Source organism: Ranitomeya imitator, chromosome 3, assembly GCF_032444005.1.
Source record: "Ranitomeya imitator isolate aRanImi1 chromosome 3, aRanImi1.pri, whole genome shotgun sequence".
Taxonomy (NCBI): Eukaryota; Metazoa; Chordata; class Amphibia; order Anura; family Dendrobatidae; genus Ranitomeya; species Ranitomeya imitator.
This window is the reverse complement of record NC_091284.1, coordinates 225,827,937-225,847,295: the sequence shown is the minus strand read 5'-3', so window position 1 is coordinate 225,847,295 and position 19,359 is coordinate 225,827,937. Positions and strand designations below refer to the sequence as shown.

The window sequence follows — 19,359 nt, the reverse complement described above, 5'->3', positions numbered from 1 at the left end:
TCATAGACTTGTATTAGCGATGGATGGCCTTCCGTTTCATCCATCGTGCGCAGGATCCGTTGTAAAATTGCTGTTTGTTGGGCAGAGACAACGCACAGAGGAACGTTTTTGCTGTACATCGGAAAATCGCTTAGCGATGGATCCTGCGCTGTCCGTCATTGGCAATAATGGAAGCCTATGGACGCAGGATCCGTCGCTGACAGTCAAAAGCAGGAATCCAGCGACGGATGCCGTCTTTTGAAACTGAGCGGAAGAATTTCCCGTCAGGGAAATTCTCTCTCGCTCTCTCTCTCTCTTTTTACTATTGATGCAGCATCAATAGTAAAAAGATATAATGTTAAAAATAATAACAAATAATAAAAAGTCATGATATTCTTACCTTCCGGCGTCCCCCGCAACCTTCACGTGGCCTTCCTGATGCTCGCAATGCTGCTGGCAGCTCCTGTTCCCAGTAATGCCTTGTGAAACCCAGTGCATCAATTTTTACAATCTGCACAGGATCCATTTTTTCAACATTTTGACGGATTGTGACTAGTGATGAGCGAATATACTCGTTACTCGAGATTTCCCGAGCATGCTCGGGTGTCCTCCGAGTATTTGTTAGTGCTCGGAGATTTAGTTTTCCTTGCAGCAGCTGAATGATTTACAGCTACTAGACAGCTTGATTACATGTGGGGATTCCCTAGCAACCAGGCAACCCCCACATGTACTCAGGCTGGGTAGTAGCTATAAATCATTCAGCTGCAGCGATGAAAAGTAAATCTCCAAGCACTTACAAATACTCAGAGGACACCCAAGCGTGCTCGGGAAATCTTGAGTAATGAGTATATTCGCTCATCACTAATTGTGACTAGCGATGAGCGAGTAGACTCGTTGCTCGGGTTTTCCTGAGCACGCTCGGGTGATCTCCGAGTATTTGTTATTGCTCGGAGATATAGTTTTCATCGCCTCAGTTGCATGATTTACGGCTTCCAGATACGCTGAATACATGTGAGGAATGCCTGTTAGGGAATTCCCACATGTATTCAGCCTGTCCAGCAGTCGTAAATCATGCTGCTGAGGCGATGAAAACTATATCTCCGAGCAATAACAAATACTCGGAGATCACCTGAGCGTGCTCAGGAAAACCCGAGCAACGAGTATACTCGCTCATCACTAAGTGTGACTGATTGTAAAAAACGGAAGTGCGACAGAGGCCTTAGCTTATGCAAACGTTTTGGCTCACATTGGCACTTCTTAGGTCACACCTCTTTTCTGCAAAGATATATGCCCCTTTCTTAACAAATATGTTGTTTCACTAAACATTGACTCACCTTCCAGGTAATTGTGAGCTCATTTGGTGCCCCTCCTCCACCATTAAGACCTGATGGGGCCACAATAGGTTCTAAAGGGAATCATAGGAGATATTAGGTACTACATGTCTCAATGATAAGTTATGTTGATATGGCATTTGCTAAAATTGTTATCTTAGAATAAATATGAATCTTAATTTTTTTTAAATACAGTAGATAAAAAGTGGCAGTAAATAGTATTATGTTCCTTGATTACATTGATTATTATATACAGTCATAACCAGGCTTGAACTGGCCCACAGCGGAAGAGATGAATTCCCGGTGGTCCCCCGTGCAGGAGTGGACCCTCCCACACTTCTATCAGTAGTTGGCAAAATACACTTGATTCACTATGTACAGGTAAAGGCAGCATCTCATCATTTATATACAAATCTACCCAGTTTATTATTATATAGAAGCATAGGTACATTTGTAAATGAAGTGTATAATTTACATGTAGCTGAACAGTGGGCCCCCAGAGTCATTGTTACTTGTAGACCCTTGGCAGACCAATGCAACTCTAGGCATACCCATTGGGGGTGAAGAGGTTGTAGCTGTATCTTGGCCCTAGAGCCTGGAGGGCCCCAAAACCACACTGTCATAGTTCTGATTACTGTGATGTCACTGCTTATTATTCCCATTATGCTGTGACTTATATATCACTACTTTGACATGACTATGTTAAGGGAATGTGAACTGGGGATGTGAAAAACGTGTGTTTCACTATTATCTTGCTGCCGATCACCTGATAAATGAGCGCAATGCTCATTCATCAGGTGAAATGTTCTTTTATGCAGCATAAAAAATAATCGTTCTTGGTGGCACAATGTTCTGTGTAAACAGGACTGAAACTGCTGAGAACAATGTCAGCCTATTCGCAATGAGCAACGTAGCACAGATCGCTCAGTTCGAATTATCAGAAAGATCAGGGGTTGATTCATGCCGCCGGTCTTTCCTTGTAAACGGACACTTGGTATCCATATTGTGGCATTACTGTGTGCATTGTTTTTCATTAGTGTTACCCCTCTGGTTAGTGTGGTTAGTGAATTCTTTGTCCATTATCGTATTTTCATTACTTGCATTATCCATTCTTACCCAAAAAGTATAACAGATCATAGAAGTGATCACATTCATTTACTCACCAGCCTCTTTTGTTCTTATTATGGCTGATGGAACACTGGGTTCTCCATCTCCTAAAATATTGCTAGCAACCACTCGGAATAGATAATCCGTCCATGGTGTAAGTCCCACTACCAAAGTAGTTTCTGCATTTCCCTCCACGGCGACAGGGTCTGTGAAGTAAAGAGTTTAGACAATATACATAAACCAAAGAAAAATGTTAAATATATATTGGGTAAAGAGTGGAATGACACTCTTCTTCGTGAAAACATATGCTTTTAAAGGCCTTTAATAGTTTGTACAAAACGGAACGTCATTCATGGAAAGCAACGGAGCTACAGACTGACTTGCCTCTATTGGGAAACAAGCATAATAAAATGTCCTGGAGACTTGAAATCAATTGATCTGGAAACAAAACTAGTTCAAAGAGCATCCCTGGAAGTCCAACAGAATTCCCAATCCATCTCGACAGCACAATATGGTCTCAGAACACATTTTCTAGAGGCTTCCAACACTCAGAAGCATATAAGCTTTATTGTCTACTGATGTGGAAGAAAACCATTACGTGATGAACCAACAAAAAATGCATCATCATCATGTCGGAGAAATGACAATATTCATGATCAGCAATAAGTGGCTCAGATTTCTTAGAAGAAAAATGATAATAATGTGATTGGGTGATGAAACTCAAGAGGCAGAAAGATTGACCACAGCTGAGAGAGAATATTTTTTTTTAGCAAGAGCTAGAGTAAAAGGGCTGAGAATCACAGAAGAGTGTTTAATGTTTCCATGTTGGATATTTTTTGATTAGTATTGGAAGCCTCATGAAGTCACACCAGCAGATGGCACAGAGGGTAGCTGTTGTTGCCTTGGATTCGAATTCCTCCATACATTGGAAGAACGAAACAATCAAAGCATCAAGGACTATTCCACTACCTAGGAAAAACATTCCTGGATGCTCGGAGAAGACGCAGGATGCACAAGGTCAGAAATACGTAAATTATATGCAGGCATCAGTGAAATGCATACTGCTGTTCGAAAAGAAATCTGATTTATCATTCTATTAAAGTCACAGCAGAAACAACCTGAAATAATGATGAATTTTTCACTTCACTTCATATCTCATAAGACTAGATCCACAGTGCATTTGATATTCATGTTTCTGGATTTGCTACATAGCTCGAGCTTTCCACTTCTGAAATCATCCATTAACACTGACCTGTCCGTGCTTTTTTCCACTCTTCCTTTTCTGGCTCTCTGAGTTCCACTGTATAGCGACTGATTGGATTATGGTTATCAAAGCCTCGACTCCAGCTCAGTTCAATGCTTGTCTCCTTTGCATTTCTCGCTACTAGACCTCCTGGTGGTCCAGGGGGTCCTACATGAAGCAAACACATGAACATTTTGTTCTTCATGACACCAATTAACCTACTGACATATACAGGTCAAAATAACCAAGCCAATAATTGTGTAACGCATTATGAAAAGATTGCTTTAGCAGTAGAATCTAAATTCATTCTTCATGGCAAACCGTAAGGAATTGATACAGAAAGTACATAGTATGTAAAGATCTAAAGTACATTACTCTAGTACTCCAGAGACCAGATGCAAGCGCCAGGGTTACCTCGCACAAGGAGAGAAGCTGAAGCAGAGGTTCGGTCCACCACAGTCTGAGCCGTACATGTGTATTTTCCAGCATGCCTCAATTTAGTATTAATAATATGAAGATCCCCAACAGATTCATCCTGCAAAAAAAGAGCTTTGTCTTTGAGCTGCTATCAATGTATTACTATGAATGTCATTCACACAGAGGAGTTTATAATCACTCCGGCCGCATTAGTAGTCCTCCAAACTGGAAGAAATTTGTTTTACTGCTCGACATTTTAGATAAGGTATTATGGTATAGTGTAGATTAAACATAAATAATTAGATTTAATATACAATACCCGTGAAACTTTTAGATAATGTTCTTCTGCCTTCTCAAAGTTAATGGGCATTCCATCCAGTTCCCATGTGAATGTGAGATCCATGGTAGGATCATGTGACGCGTGGCACTGTAGTGTAACACCGTCCCCCTCATTGATGTCTGCTCCTGAAGGGGCCAACGTAATTCTTGTTGCTTCTGTAAGATAAAAATAGTTGAATTTCTCAGCTGACTGTAACAGAAGGCATTTTCTGGCATTAATACATAAAATATGGCATTTAGACTGAACATCATATTTCTCTGTTCCCTATGGGAATGGTTCTGTCTCACATATATGTCAAATACAGAAGTTAGGGCTTCGGCATCGCACTGAGTTTCATTAATTCATCTGGACATTTAGGCTCCTATCTAAATAGAGAATCACAGTTTCAATATTTCTTATCACTCTCGGTAGGAAGTGTGGTTGTATGTGACAATCTGCCCAGTGGAGCATTGGGTCTATTGGTACAGATTTTATTTTCCAAAGATTCCTCTAGATCAACCTGCAGGATAACAGGATGAAATACTTATATCACTCTTATTATGTATATTTGAAAAAATTTGTAAAATTCTCAATTATTTAGTTTACCATCCTCATACAGACTGGACTATGTATCAATGTATTGTTATATCTGTAGCCATCTCACCCCTCACACTAAGAATGCCAGTGCTATTGGACTTCCCCATGAGATTTTCTGCAAAACAGGTATAGTTTCCTTCATCTGCTCGAGATATGTTCTTCAAGATTAGTGTTCCATTAGTAGTGACGGTAATCCTGTCAATAATCAAAAAGACAGAATTATCATTAGAATAAAGTTCATGAATATGGATATAGCTCTAGATCAAAGACTGTTTGACATCAAGAATTGATTTTTGCTTTTGCCACATGCTTCACCCCATACTTGCTACTGTTGCGTAAAAGTTCAGTCCCTTTAGTCCATAAGATGACTGGGGTTGGGGCAGCCCTCGGATTACAATGTATCTTGATTTCTCCACCTCGAGCTGCAGGAATTAGCGGTTTTACAGGTGAAAGACGGAAATCAGGAGCCATAGCTTGATGGAAAAAGAAGAAAAAAGAGAAAAACAAAGCATTGTATTTGTTAGACATAAAATACATATTGTGGATACATCTGTTGCTACATTCTGCCTGTTTTCAGATCATGAAGAATGATTAAAGAGAATCTGTCCCCAGAGAAAAATGCTATTAACCTGCAAAAATATTTTCTGGATCTGTACATTCCTAAACCAAGAATCTGCAAAATCCATAGTCCACGCCCTCATCATCTCCCACTTTGACTACTGTAACGTCCTGCTTTGTGGCCTCCCCTCTAATACTCTCGCACCCCTCCAATCTATTCTAAACTCTGCTGCCCAACTAATCCACCTATCCCCCCGCTATTCCCCAGCCACGCCCCTCTGTCAATCCCTGCACTGGCTCCCCATTACCCAAAGACTCCAGTACAAACCCTAACCATGATATACAAAGCAATCCACAACCTGTGTCCTCCATACACCTTTGACTTCATCTCCCGGTACTTACCTGCACGCAACCTCTGATCCTCACAAGATCTCCTTCTATACTCCCCTCTTAGCTCCTCTTCCCACAATCGCATACAAAATTTCTCCCACGCATCACCCCTACTCTGGAACTCTCTACCCCAACATATCAGACTCTCGCCTACCATGGAAACCTTCAAAAAGAACCTGAAGACCTATCTCTTCCGACAAGCCTACAAGCTGAAATAACCACCGATCGACCAAACTGTTGCATGACCAGCTCAACCCTCACCTATTGTATCCTCACCCATCCCTTGTAGATTGGGAGCCCACGCGGGCAGGGTCTTCTCTCTTCCTGTACCAGTCGTGACTTGTATCGTTTAAAATTACTGTACTTGTTTTTATTATGTATACCCCTTCTCACATGTAAAGCGCCATGGAATAAATGGCGCTATAGTAATAGATAATAATAATAACATATGGGGTTTAGGCCACATTCACATGTTCAGTATTTGATTAGTATTTTACCTCCGTATTTACAAGCTAAAATCAGGAGTGGGTGATAATGCGGAAATGGTGACGTGTTTCTGCTACACTTTTCATTTGATTGTACCACTCCTGGTTTTGGTTTGCAAATACTGAGGTAAAATACTGACCAAATACTGAACATATGACCGTGGCCTAATAACGTTCCTAACCTGCCTGGAGTCCGCACTTTCACAATTTCTGCTGGGAGAAAATTAACTCTATTCCCCCCGTCAGCATAAGGTATCAGTCATGGGGGAGGCACTAATGCTGGTTCAGTCACCACTCGGTGTATAGAGAGCTGCGGTTGTAACCGCACCTCCAGCACTGACTGACACTAGCTCTGCATTGGGGCCAGCTGTCAGCCAGGCCAGGGGGCGCAATTACAGCCGCCACTCTGTATTCTCAGTGGTGACTGAACCAGCGCCAGTGTCGCCCCCGTGACTAGAAATAAAAACACTGCCGGGGAGGAATAAAGTTAATTTTCTCCCTGTGGTGTTCGGCTAAATGCAGGTGCCAGGCAGGTTAGTAACGCTATTAAGCTGCAGATTACCCCCATGTCTGCAAGATAATAGTTTTTTCTAATGATAGGTTCCCTTTAGGCCGGTTTCACAAGTAATTTTTTTTCCGGTACCGGAAAAAAGGTACCAGAGATGACTGTGTCCGTGTGTATAAAACTTGTGACACACATGTGGTAACCATGTGCCGCATCAGTACCACACCGATAGGCGCCAGGGAAGAAGTGCTACAGTAAGCGCTATTCCCTGGTGTTGGCTGCTGAAGACAGCTCTCGTCATTCTCCCCTGATCTGCCGGCGAGCAGGGAAGAATGATGAGAGTTATATTCAAGTGATAACAATGACAGCAGGCGGCAGCTGATGGCACTCTTACTCCCATCAGCATACACCTGCTGAAGCTAATAACTGTGACAGCAGGAGCAGCTGATGGGAGTATTCATCAGCCAGCTCCTGCGCTGTAAATAAATAACAACAAAACAAGCTGTCAGCTTCAGCAAGGCTGGTTATCAAGAATAGTGCGGTCCCCATGCTGCTTTTTTAAAATGATTTAAATAAATAATTAAAAAATATGGGGTCCACCTCATTTTTGACAACCAGGCTTGCTAAAGTTGACAGCTGGTGGCTGGGATTCTCAGAGTGGTAAGGGGCCATTGATATAGGCCCCTCCAGCACAAAAATAGTAGTCCACAGCTGCCTGGCTCTTCCCACTTGCCCTGTAGAAGTGGCAAGTGATTTTCATATTTGTGGGGTTGATGTCACCTTTGTATTGTCTGGTGACATCAAGCCCACGGCTTAGTAATGGAGAGACGTCTATAAGACACCTATCCATTACTAATCCTATAGTTACATGGTAAATAAAGAGCCAGAATACAGTCTTTTATTAAACATAAAGCAAAACACAGTTTTCCATTTTTATTTAAAAATAACAAACACAGTTATACTCACCTAACGCCTAATTCCTCCAAAGCCCTCGTTCTCCTGTAATAAAACAAAAATAAAAAAACAACAATATCTCCTACCTTTCCGTCATTCTGTCCCATGCCATAATCAATGTCTGGGGGATAAATAGTTTTCAACCTGGATAGTGCCAAGATGCGTCCATTCAGGCTGAGAACCACTGGTGAATAAACTGCTGCAAGTGAAGCATCAGGGAGCAGCAGTGATGTCATTGTGGTTACCGCCAGTCACTGAGACTGTGTTCCCAGCAGGGAACGGACATGTCAGCGTGTTTTGCCCACAGAAACACTCTCCATGGAAACACTGACGTGCACAGAATCGAATGTGTATCAGTGTCTCCTGTAAGTGTGAAAACTTTCACCACACATACCAGAGACATGGACATGTGAAAGAGGCCTTACAGTGCAGACCAACATTGGAGACAACAGCAGGAGAAGCAGTATTGTAATAATGATTGGCCAAATTTGTTGGTGCATCCTGACAGATTTAATGGGATCCACCAACAATCCTATATGGAAACGGCTCCATAGTCCTGTGAGGTTCCTTACTAGAGGAATCAGGGACTGGAAATTTCAGAAATTATTGTCATGTGCACACATTCAGTATTTGGTGAGTTTTTTTTACATCAGTATGTGTAAGCCAAAACTAGGAATGGAACAGTCAGAGGAAATGAAACATGTTACCACTTCTGTATTCCTCACCCACCCCTGGTTTTGGCTTACAAATACAGAGGTAGAAAAAACTTCACCAAATACTCAACGTATGCACATGGCCTAAGGTAACAAATCCATTGTTTGCTTCTTTTCCCCCCGATTAAATTAACAAATGCTTGGACAATCTTAGGGTGTCGTCACACAGTGGCACTTTGATCGCTAGGACGGCACGATCCGTGACGTTCCAGCGATATCCTTACTATCTCGCTGTGTCTGACACGCTACTGCGATCAGGGACCCCGCTGAGAATCGTACGTCGTAGCAGATCGTTTGAAACTTTCTTTCGTCGCTGGATCTCCCACTGACATCGCTGAATCGGCGTGTGTGACGCTGATTCAGCGATGTCTTCACTGGTAACCAGGGTAAACATCGGGTTACTAAGCGCAGGGCCGCGCTTAGTAACCCGATGTTTACCCTGGTTACCAGCGTAAACGTAAAAGAAACAAACACTACATACTTACCTTCCGTGTCTGTCCTCCGGCGCTGTGCTTCTCTGCACTGGCTGTGAGTGCCGGCCAGCCGGAATGCACAGCGGTGACGTCACCGCTCTGCTTTACGGCTGACCGGCGCTGACAGTGCAGAGGAAAGCACAGCGCCGGAGGACAGACACGGAAGGTAAGTATGTAGTGTTTTTTTTACGTTTACGCTGGTAACCAGGGTAAACATCGGGTTACTAAGCGCGGCCCTGCGCTTAGTAACCCGATGTTTACCGTGGTTACCCGGGGACTTCGGGATCGTTGGTCGCTGGAGAGCTGTCTGTGTGACAGCTCTCCAGCGACCACACTGCGACGCTGCAGCGATCGACATCGTTGTCGTATCGCTGCAGCGTCGTTTCAGTGTGACGGTACCCTTAGTGTGCATAAGCTGGTAGCAGTAGTTTATTTCCCATGAAAACTAAAGGATCAGGTGTTAGACTCCAATTGCCAAATCCTTCTCTCTTCCAATAGCATCTGTTTGGGAAGAGTTGGGAGGCCTCCATAGGCATTCAGTAGGTTCAGATGACTTTCATCGAATGTGTAACCTTTAGGCTGCCGTCACACTAGCAGTATTTGGTCAGTATTTTACATCAGTATTTGTAAAACCAGGAGTGGGTGATAAATACAGAAGTGGTGCATATGTTTCTATTATACTTTTCCTCTAATTGTTCCACTCCTGGTTTTGGCTTACAAATACTGATGTAAAATTCTGACCAAATACTGCTAGTGTGACGGCAGCCTTAGGGAACAAAACTGCCAGTGGTGGGCGAAAGCTATCAAATGTGTATGGGCAGCTTCTGAGTGGATTAAATTGTGAACCATAAGTTTAACCCTTTCATGACTGGAGGTATTTCTGTTTTTGCGTTTTCGTTTTTTGCTCCCCTTCCTCCCAGAGCCATAACCTTTTTGTTTTTTGGTCAATATGTTCATGTGGGAGCTTATTTTTTGCTTGACAAGTTTTACTTTTGAAAGACACCATTGGTTTTAACATATTGTGTACTGTAAAATGGGGAAAAAAAATCCAAATGCAGTGAAATTGCAAAAAAAAATCCAATTCCACAGTTTCCTTTTTTTAATAGCATGTTCACTAAATGATAAAACTGACCAGCCATTATGATTCTCCAGGTCATTATGAGTTCATAGACACCAAACGTGTCTAGATTCTTTTTTATTTACGGTAAGTGGTGAAAAAAATATCAAAAGTTTGTTAAAAAAAAAAATGGCACCATTTTCCCAGACCTGTAGCGTCTCCAGTTTTTGTGATCTGTGGCTAGGTATGTGCTTGATTTTTGTGCCGAGTTGATGTTTTTATTCATACAATTTTCGTGTAGATATGATCTTTTGATCTCCCGTTATTGTATTTTATTGCAATGTAGCGGCAACCTAAAAAAGTAATTCTGATGTTTTGAAATTTTTTCCAGTTACGCCATTTAGCGATCGGGTTAATTCATTTTTTATATTGATAAATTGAGCAATTCTGAACGCAACTATACCAAATATGAGTATATTTTTTTATTATTGTTTTATTTTGAATGGGGCGATAGGGGGGTGATTTTAACTTTTATATTTCTTTTTTTTTAAATATTTTTTAAAAACCTTCCTTTTTTTACTTTTTGAATGCTTCAACAGTCTCCATGGGAGATTAGAAGCTGCACTACTTTGATCTCCTCTGCTACACACAGGCGATGATCTGTTTGCCTGTGTGTAGCAGAAATGCTCACTTGCTATGAGTGCCGACCACTGGGCGGCACTCATAGCAATCCAGCAATGACAAGCATAGAGGTCTGCTTCAGACCTCTGGTTGTCATGCTGACCCATCGGTGACCCGCGGTCATGTGACAGGGCCACCGATGGGTGGGATTTATGACACGCTTCCGGTAAGCGTGAGTTAAATGCCGCTGTAAGAAATTGACAAAGGCATTTAACTAATTAACAGCCGTGGGTGGATCGCGATTCCACACGTGGCTGTTGCTGGCACATGTCAGCTTTATATATCAGCTGACATGTGCCCAGAAAGGTGTGGGCTCAGTGCTGGAGCCCGCACCAAACGGGACGTCCAACATCAGCGTACCTTTATGCCCAATGTCAGAAAGGGGCTAAACCCTTCACAACTGATGATGTATATCTATGTCATCGGCCGTGTCCCTGACTTTGATGCAGGATCCGATGCTGAGCCCGCATCTTTCCCCACATTTTATAGGTGATTTAATCAGTCATCAAGTGCCTCTAAAAGCTGTGGGCAGATCTGGGATCCACCTGCGGCTGTTCAATAGTTAAATGCCGCTGTCAATCACTGACCATGGCATTTGACACACGCCTGTCGGAAGCACGTCACAAGGCCCGCCCATTGGCACCCCTGTTGATTCATACAATGTATATTTTCATTTTCTAAACATACTAAATACTAAGCATTGACTTTATTCTTATACTAGGATGTTTTTCATACTCTCACTTTTAGTAATTAGGTCCATGGAGCGACCAGTAAGAAATTGACCATATGGGGGTAAACTTTTTCAATATGGCAATGTTCGGGGGTGCGAAGACAGCATTCTGTTATTTTCTCTCTGTTATTCCTTACCTTGGACTGTGAGCTCTGCACTTGTGTAAATGGTGCCATGCTTGTTTCCTGCCACACACTGGTACATGCCGGAATCTTTTCGATTTAAATTGGTGATTTTCAGCTGTCCATTGTTCACTTCTATTCTTGCCTGTTCCAGAGTAGAAACATATTTCTTATAAGCTGGACTAACTAATCTTCAGTTAATACATGGAAAAGAACCACTACCATTACAAGATTAACTCTTGTGCTACATTGTTATTGGCCTGTGGAGATTTATGCAGCAGAACGTGACCCTCCACACGCTTACTGCAGGCACCCAGGAGCGGACACAAACTGAAGAGGGCCCATGTGGAAGAACAATAGCTCGACACAATGGAAAATTCTGCCTGCTTTTAAGTTATTAGGGGACCCCTTATTTTTAGGGCAGCTTGCACCAATGGTATGTCCGCCCTTCATGTACCTACTGCATACGATATATTTACATGCGCATACTACACATATATTTGCTTCAAACTTTGCTCACCTGTGACATTAATGGTTTTCCATCTCTTAACCAGCGTATCGTGGGACGAGGTTTTCCAGATGCTGCACAGTTCCATTGAAGGTCTGAATCAATTTTCGCTTCAGTGTCAGAGATAATTTGGAGCCACTCTGGCTGTGCTGTCAAGTAAAAAGAAAATGATCCATGTAACCACATACAATGGAAAGAATCTATACTGGAACTGATATTACATACAGTATTTATGGTTGCTAGAATAGTGCCAACATGCTCCATAGTGATAGATAGAAATGATCACCGTTTATATCAGTCTCTTTCTCCAGTGGGTCTCACAATCTATTTTTCCTATTTTTGACACATTCTGTGGTCTATTTAATAGGAACCCTACTAATCACGCAAACACAAGGAGAACATACAAACTCCATGCAGATGTCCTGAAGTGTAGGCATGGTAAACATCTATATCCAATATGTGATACCATTTTTTTAAATACACGAATTCAAACATTTCCCCTCACACTGTACAAAATTGAACATTTTTTGATAATAATGAATATTCATTCCAATGCACCAACTGCTACTAATCTATTGCCTTCGAACATGATCAACCCTATTTAAGACTTTTCACTCCTCCTTGTTGTCAAATTGTTAAACGAATCTCTATTTACATTACACAATTTATCAAAGTTGAACGAGGATCTTTTTTGCTCCCCTAAACTATTTCATGCTTGATGGGATGAATGTGTGATTTTGTACACATCATTCAGTAGCTCAATCCATTCACATTACACAATAATTGTGAACGATGGGTCGTTAACATTAGAATCTGGCAGATTATCTGACAGATAGCGAAAAAACACGAAAAAAACGCGAAAAATCCTGAACGTGTGCACATGGCCTAACTGTAGCTTATGTCTGTGTCAGAGGGACATAATCTCAATAGATCTTTAAAGGGACACTGTCACCTGAATTTGGAGGGAACAATCTTCAGCCATGGAGGCGGGGTTTTGGGGTGTTTGATTCACCCTTTCCTTACCCGCTGGCTGCATGCTGGCTGCAATATTGGATTGAAGTTCATTCTCTGTCCTCCGTAGTACATGCCTGCACAAAGGGTTAGGTGGCCCATATCCACCTCCAAAGTGGGTGGAATTGTGCATTATAATGACTTACAAAAGGCCCTTCTTCTGTCTGTGTCCACCAGTGGATCTTTTCACTGACACAAAGGGTATTTGAAGGAAAAATTTGCCCTGGCTGCATTACTTTTCTAAAAATGGTTAATGGGGTTTAGCAAAAGAGTGCATGGCCAGCCATTACATCTCAGATTTACTATAGTATATGGCAGAAAACCTGAAAAAATATGTATCTGATCTAGATGTGCTTTGGTAGTACAAAACAGCTTAAAGATATTTTAACAAGTCAAAACTCATTCCAGTGTATAATATGTTCAGGGATACTTATGCTTTGTAATTTCCCATGCATAGGCTTTTGGTGGATGGAGTTTAGATACAAAGACCAGTCCCCATTCCCTGAAATCTTTCCCTACTGCTAGAGTTGGATTACAATTGATAACAGGCTGTGAAAAGCAAATTAGACAGAAGTGGTCTTCCCTGGTGCATTGTACTTTGGAGGGATTTTTCAGGAGTAAGATAACATCATTTTTAAAATGTAATTTTAGATTCTATTTCGCACAATAGCAATAAAATGACATCAAGTTTTCTGAAAGTGTAGAGGCCATTTAAAGGAATACTTTAATCAAATTAAAAGTGATTTGAATGTTTAGAACTGAAATGATTTGAAATTACTCAAATACTTTATACTTGAAACTTCTATCCATGGCCCGATTTTACTGCTGGTTCTGACCCCCCAAAAATACACTTCTATTTTGGCTCTCAATACAGGAAAAAGCAAAGCCAACTCCCTAAGTCAGCACACAAATTGTGTTTCAAAGGGCTAACAGTCCATCTAAGTTCAGTGGCCAAGCCAACCCTCATGGACTGGGTTAGCTATTGAACTGATGCAATCAACCAGTTGCCTTCATACATATCACTGGAAGTGGAACCTCTCTCCTGTAACTTGACCAAAGCAGTGTGAAGAAGTGAGATCAGACCATTGGTCAGTTTGAAACACATCCAAACCAATATTTTGGACAACCTTTTAAATTCTCTATGATGAGTATTTGGAAAAAAACAAACATATGGTCAAAAACGCCCAAACAAAGATATATACATAAAAAAGAAACACCTCTAAGGAGAGACAACATGGAGCATTAAAGGATCCACACATGCCATAAACAACTAGATATAATTTTATTGAAATATAATTAAAAATTCTATATAAATTTGTGAGAGGTCAGCAAGGAGAAATACAAGAAAGGTGAGGGAAAAAATAATCTTGGCAATAGCATTGTTGAAATGCAGTATATTAGTTGGAATTTCATAACAGCACAATGATTGATAATGAACAAATGATTAAAAGTTGCTACAAGGAACCACGTTATCATGATCTTTTTATTAGTTTACACAATAATAGGGATAATAAATAACACAATACAAAGGAGAAAAATAATAAATACCGTACTATAGTAAAATGCAATGTGTATAAAAAGTAATTATATCCCACAAATAAACCTGTATGAAAAGCAACTGGCCCTAGTAATCAGATGACAAGTATAATCTTCATGTCCCTAAAGTAAAATACAGTGCTTACCCATAGCAGCAGTGGTTGCCACATTCCCATCCTGACTTCACACATGTTTTGAATCTAGCTTTTTCAAGAGCTGGTAGTATAACATGTCCTGCTCCTTTGTATATGCTCTTCGGTCCAGTGGGACACCAGCTGATTTTCACATGGAAACTTTTTTACACCCCCCGTATCTCTGCATCCATTTCTGGCACTCAAAGTCAGGATTGGTTTCAGAGATGCAGGTGGATATGAAACAAAGAGTGTATGTGTGGCACCCCAGGAGTTCGGCTACCACAGTGGTATTGCCTTCCTTTCGGGGAGGCCATGCCTGGAAACGAGGAGGGTCCCTTTGACAAGTAATCTGTACATGCAACATGTTCTGACTCCAGGACAGAAGGGGGAGCTCTAGACCCGGTTTCAGAGGAACTTCCCTAGATGGATATATCTTCTGGCTTGGAGAAGAAGTTAGTTCAGTCTGGAGATTGTGTGAGACAGAGAAGGAGGAAGGAGCACAGGAGAAGTGAGGAGCTGGAGGAGAGCAGCGACTGGGCTCCCTCCACGCTGAAGCGCAGGAACCGGACACCGGGAATCCGAGGCTGTGTGGGACTGTATGCCCCACAGCAGAAACCGGAGGGCTGGAGATTGAAAGTAACTTGCTCACATCTACACCCTGAGGTACAGCAACATGCAGAGCCCGGGGTCACTGTGAATAGAGACCCCTATACCATGCAGGAACTGTCCCAGGACAGAGCATGAGAAAGGGCCTTGAAAGAAGCCATAGGCAGCAAGGGACTGTTATTCAGCGCATAGTGGAAGGCTCCCAATCTGACCTGGCAAAGGGAATTCAACTCATTTCCAGGCTGCCTGGACTTCACCGTCACCTGTTGCTGGTACCCTGGACTGTGGCCGTGAATCACCAGTAAACAGGTAAAGAGACTGCAACCCTGTGTCCTCTGATTAATTTCTGGCACCACACTATCTTTGCTGAATGCATCGGGAGCCCTGGGGACCCAGCTTGACATGTAGGAAGCCGTACCATCTTTGCTGCAGTGCCATCACCCCCAGAGGACCCCTTTAAGCAGCATCTATCATCCCTGACCGAATACCACAGGTGGCGTCACAAACATTTTTCTTTCTAAAAACCCCTTTAAAACATTCCCTTTAAATTAGACTCCCAGGGCCACTGACCGGGTCACTGCCACTGTGACCACTCCTTTAATGACGACCGGACCCGATACCGAGTACCCCTAGGCCCTGGTGGGCGCTCCATATGCGCACACCTTTGTCTATTGGATTGTGGTATTTATTACCTCTATTATTATCTAACCTGAAAAAAAGATCATGTTAACATTGGTCCTTGAACATACTTTAATCATGTGATCAATATAAATTGCTGTGCTGTTACATTATTTTTTTTCTCCATCTAATATTTGTGAGATGTACTGTATCCCAACAATGCTTTTGTCGTGTAATTGTTTCCCTCCCCTTTCTTGTGTTTCCCCTTGCCAATCTCTCATAAATTTACATAGGATTTTTAATTATATTTTAGTAAAATTATATCTAGTCATTTACGGGTGGTTCCTTTATTACTCAATGTTGTCGCTCTCTGTACAGTGGGGAAAACAATATTTGATACATTGCCGATTTTGCAAAGTTTTCCCGCCTACAAAGAATGGAGAGATCTGTAATTTTTATCATAGGTACACTTCACATGTGAGAGATAGAATCTAAAAATTAGAACCAGAAAATCACATTGTATGATTATTACATAATTAATTTGCATTTATTGCACCTGTTTGAACTCATTTACCTGTATAAAAGACACCTGTCCACACACTCAGTCACACTCCAACCTCTCCACCATGGCCAAGACCAAAGAGCTGTTTAAGGACACCAGGGACAAAATTGTAGACCTACACAATAGTGGGATGGGCTAGAGGACAATAGGCAAGCAACTTAGTGAGAAGGCAACACTATGACTGTCAATTTTTTTCAGTCTGGGGCTTCATGCAGGATCTTGCCTCGTGGGGTAAGGATGATTCTAAGAAAGGTGAGGAATCACCCCAGAATTACATGGGAAGACCTGGTCCATGACCTGAAGAGAACTGGGACCACAATCTCAAACATTATCGTTAGTAACACACTATGCCATCATGGATTAAAATCCTGCAGGGAACGCAGGTCCCCCTGCTCACACCAGCACCTGTCCAGGCTCATTTGAAGTTTGTCAATGACTATCTGGATGCTCCAGAGGCGGCATGGGAGAAGGTCATGTGGTCAAATGAGACAAAAATAGAACTTTTTGGTATTAATTCCACTCACCGTGTTTGGAGGAAGAAGGATGAGTACAACCCCAAGAACACTGTCCCAATCGTGAAGCATCGTGGGGGGAAACATCATACTTTGGGAGTGCTTTTCTGCAAAGGGCACATGACAACTGCATCATATTGAAGGGAATATGGATGGGGTCATGTATTGTGACATTTTGGCCAACAACCTCCTTACCTTAGTAAGAGCATTGAAGATGGGTCATGGCTGAGTCTTCGAACATGACAATGACACAAAACACACATCCAGGGCAACTATGGAGTGGCTCCGGAAGAAACATTTCAAGGTCCTCGAGTGGCCTAGCCAGTCTGCAGACCTGAACTCATTTGAAAATCTTTGGATGGAGCTGAAACTCAATGTTGCCCAGCAACAGCCTCGATACCTGAAAGATCTGAAGATCTGTATGGAGGAGTGGGCCAAAATCCCTGCTGCAGTGTGTGCAAACTTGGTTAAGAACTACAGAAAACATCTGACCTCTGTAATTGAAAACACATGTTTAATGTACCAAATATTTAGTTCTGTTTTTCTATTGTATCAAATTCTTATTTCATGCAATAAAATGCTAACTAATTACGTTAAAATCATACAATGTGAGTTTCTGGTTTTTATTTTGAGATCCTGTCTCTCACAGTTGAAGTGTAACTACGAAAGGAATTACAGAGCTCTCCATTCTTTGTAGGTTGGAAAACTTGTGAAATCGGAAGGGTATCAAATACAGTGTGGGTGGGGGGGGGGAGGTATTTATTCAGCCACTAATCGTGCAAGTTCTCTCACTTAAAAAGATGATAGAGGCCTGTAATTAATATCATAGGTAGACCACAACTATGAGAGTCAAAATGAGAAAACAAATCCAGAAAATCACCTTGTCTGATTTGGCAAGATTTATTTTGCAAATTATGGTGGAAAATAAGTATTTGGTCATTAACAAAAGTTCATCTCAATATTTTGTTATATCCTTTGCTGGCAATGACAGAGGTCAAACGTTTTCTGTAAGTCTTCACAAGGTTGCCACACACTGTTGGTGGTATGTTGACCCATTCCTCCATGCAGATCTCTAGAGCAGTGATGTTTTGGGCCTGTCGCTAGGCAACACGGACTTTCAACTCCCTCCAAAGGTTTTCTATGGGGTTGAGATCTGAAGACTGGTTAGGCCACTCCAGGACCTTAATATGCTTCTTACTAAGCCACTCTTTCGTTGCCCTGGCATGTTTCATCTTCAATGCCCTTGCTGATGGAAGTAAGTTTGCACTCAAAATTTCACGATACATGGCCCCATTCATTCTTTCATGTATACGGATCAGTCGTCCTGGTCCCTTTGCAGCGAAACAGCCCCAAAGCATGATGTTGCCACCCCCATGCTTCACAGTAGGTATCATGTTCTTTGGATGCAACTCAGCATTGTCTCCTCCAAACACAACGAGTTTTGTTTCTACCAAACAGTTCTACTTTGGCTTCATCAGACCATATGACATTCTCCCAATACTCTTCTGGATAATCCAAATGCTCTCTAGCAAACAACAAACGAGCCCAGACATGTACTGGCTTAAGCAGGGGGACACATCTGGCACTGCAGGATCTGAGTCCCTGGCGGTGTAGTGTGTTACTGACGGCAGCCTTTGTTACAGTGGTCCCAGCTCTATGCAAGTCATTCCCTAGGTCCCCCCGTGTGGTTCTGGGATTTTTTGCTCACCGTTCTTGTGAAAATTTTGACCTCACAGGGTGAGATCTTGCGTGGAGCCCCAGATTGAAAGAGATTATCAGTGGTCTTGTATGTCTTCCATTTTCTTATTATTGCTACCACCAGCCTGGTGCACTGCTACAATTTTGTTTCTGGTGTCCTTCAACAGCTCTTTGGTCTTCTTCACCATAGTGGAGTTTGGTATTCTACCCAGTTATTTTCAGGTATATATTTATGGGGGAACTTGTTTAATAGAGATATGTTCCTGTGGTCACCTAATAGTGAAATCAGGTTCATCTCCCAAGAGTTTGGATTTCTGCCTAGCAAATTATCTAAGGGTACCGTCACACAGTGGCATTTTGATCGCTACGACGGCACGATCCGTGACGCTCCAGCATCGTAACAATATCGCTCCAGCGTCGTAGACTGCTGTCACACTTTGCAATGTACGACACTGGAGCGATAATTTGATGACGTATGTGCGATGTAGAAGCCGTTGGTTACTATGCGCACAT

The 19,359-nt window shown here is 42.1% G+C and overlaps 1 protein-coding gene across 1 annotated transcript in view; it reads right to left on the bottom strand.

The window, feature by feature from the left end:
* CNTN2 (contactin 2) overlaps positions 1-19,359 on the bottom strand; it is a 90,585-nt gene that overhangs the window by 10,801 nt on the left and 60,425 nt on the right. The window contains exons 9-17 of the mRNA XM_069756206.1: positions 12,182-12,318; positions 11,677-11,806; positions 5,316-5,466; positions 5,061-5,188; positions 4,397-4,572; positions 4,075-4,195; positions 3,670-3,828; positions 2,474-2,623; positions 1,314-1,384 (exon numbers count right to left, since the gene is read on the bottom strand). Coding sequence (XP_069612307.1) covers positions 1,314-1,384; positions 2,474-2,623; positions 3,670-3,828; positions 4,075-4,195; positions 4,397-4,572; positions 5,061-5,188; positions 5,316-5,466; positions 11,677-11,806; positions 12,182-12,318 — 1,223 coding nt within the window. The remainder of the gene's footprint in view (positions 1-1,313; positions 1,385-2,473; positions 2,624-3,669; positions 3,829-4,074; positions 4,196-4,396; positions 4,573-5,060; positions 5,189-5,315; positions 5,467-11,676; positions 11,807-12,181; positions 12,319-19,359) is intronic.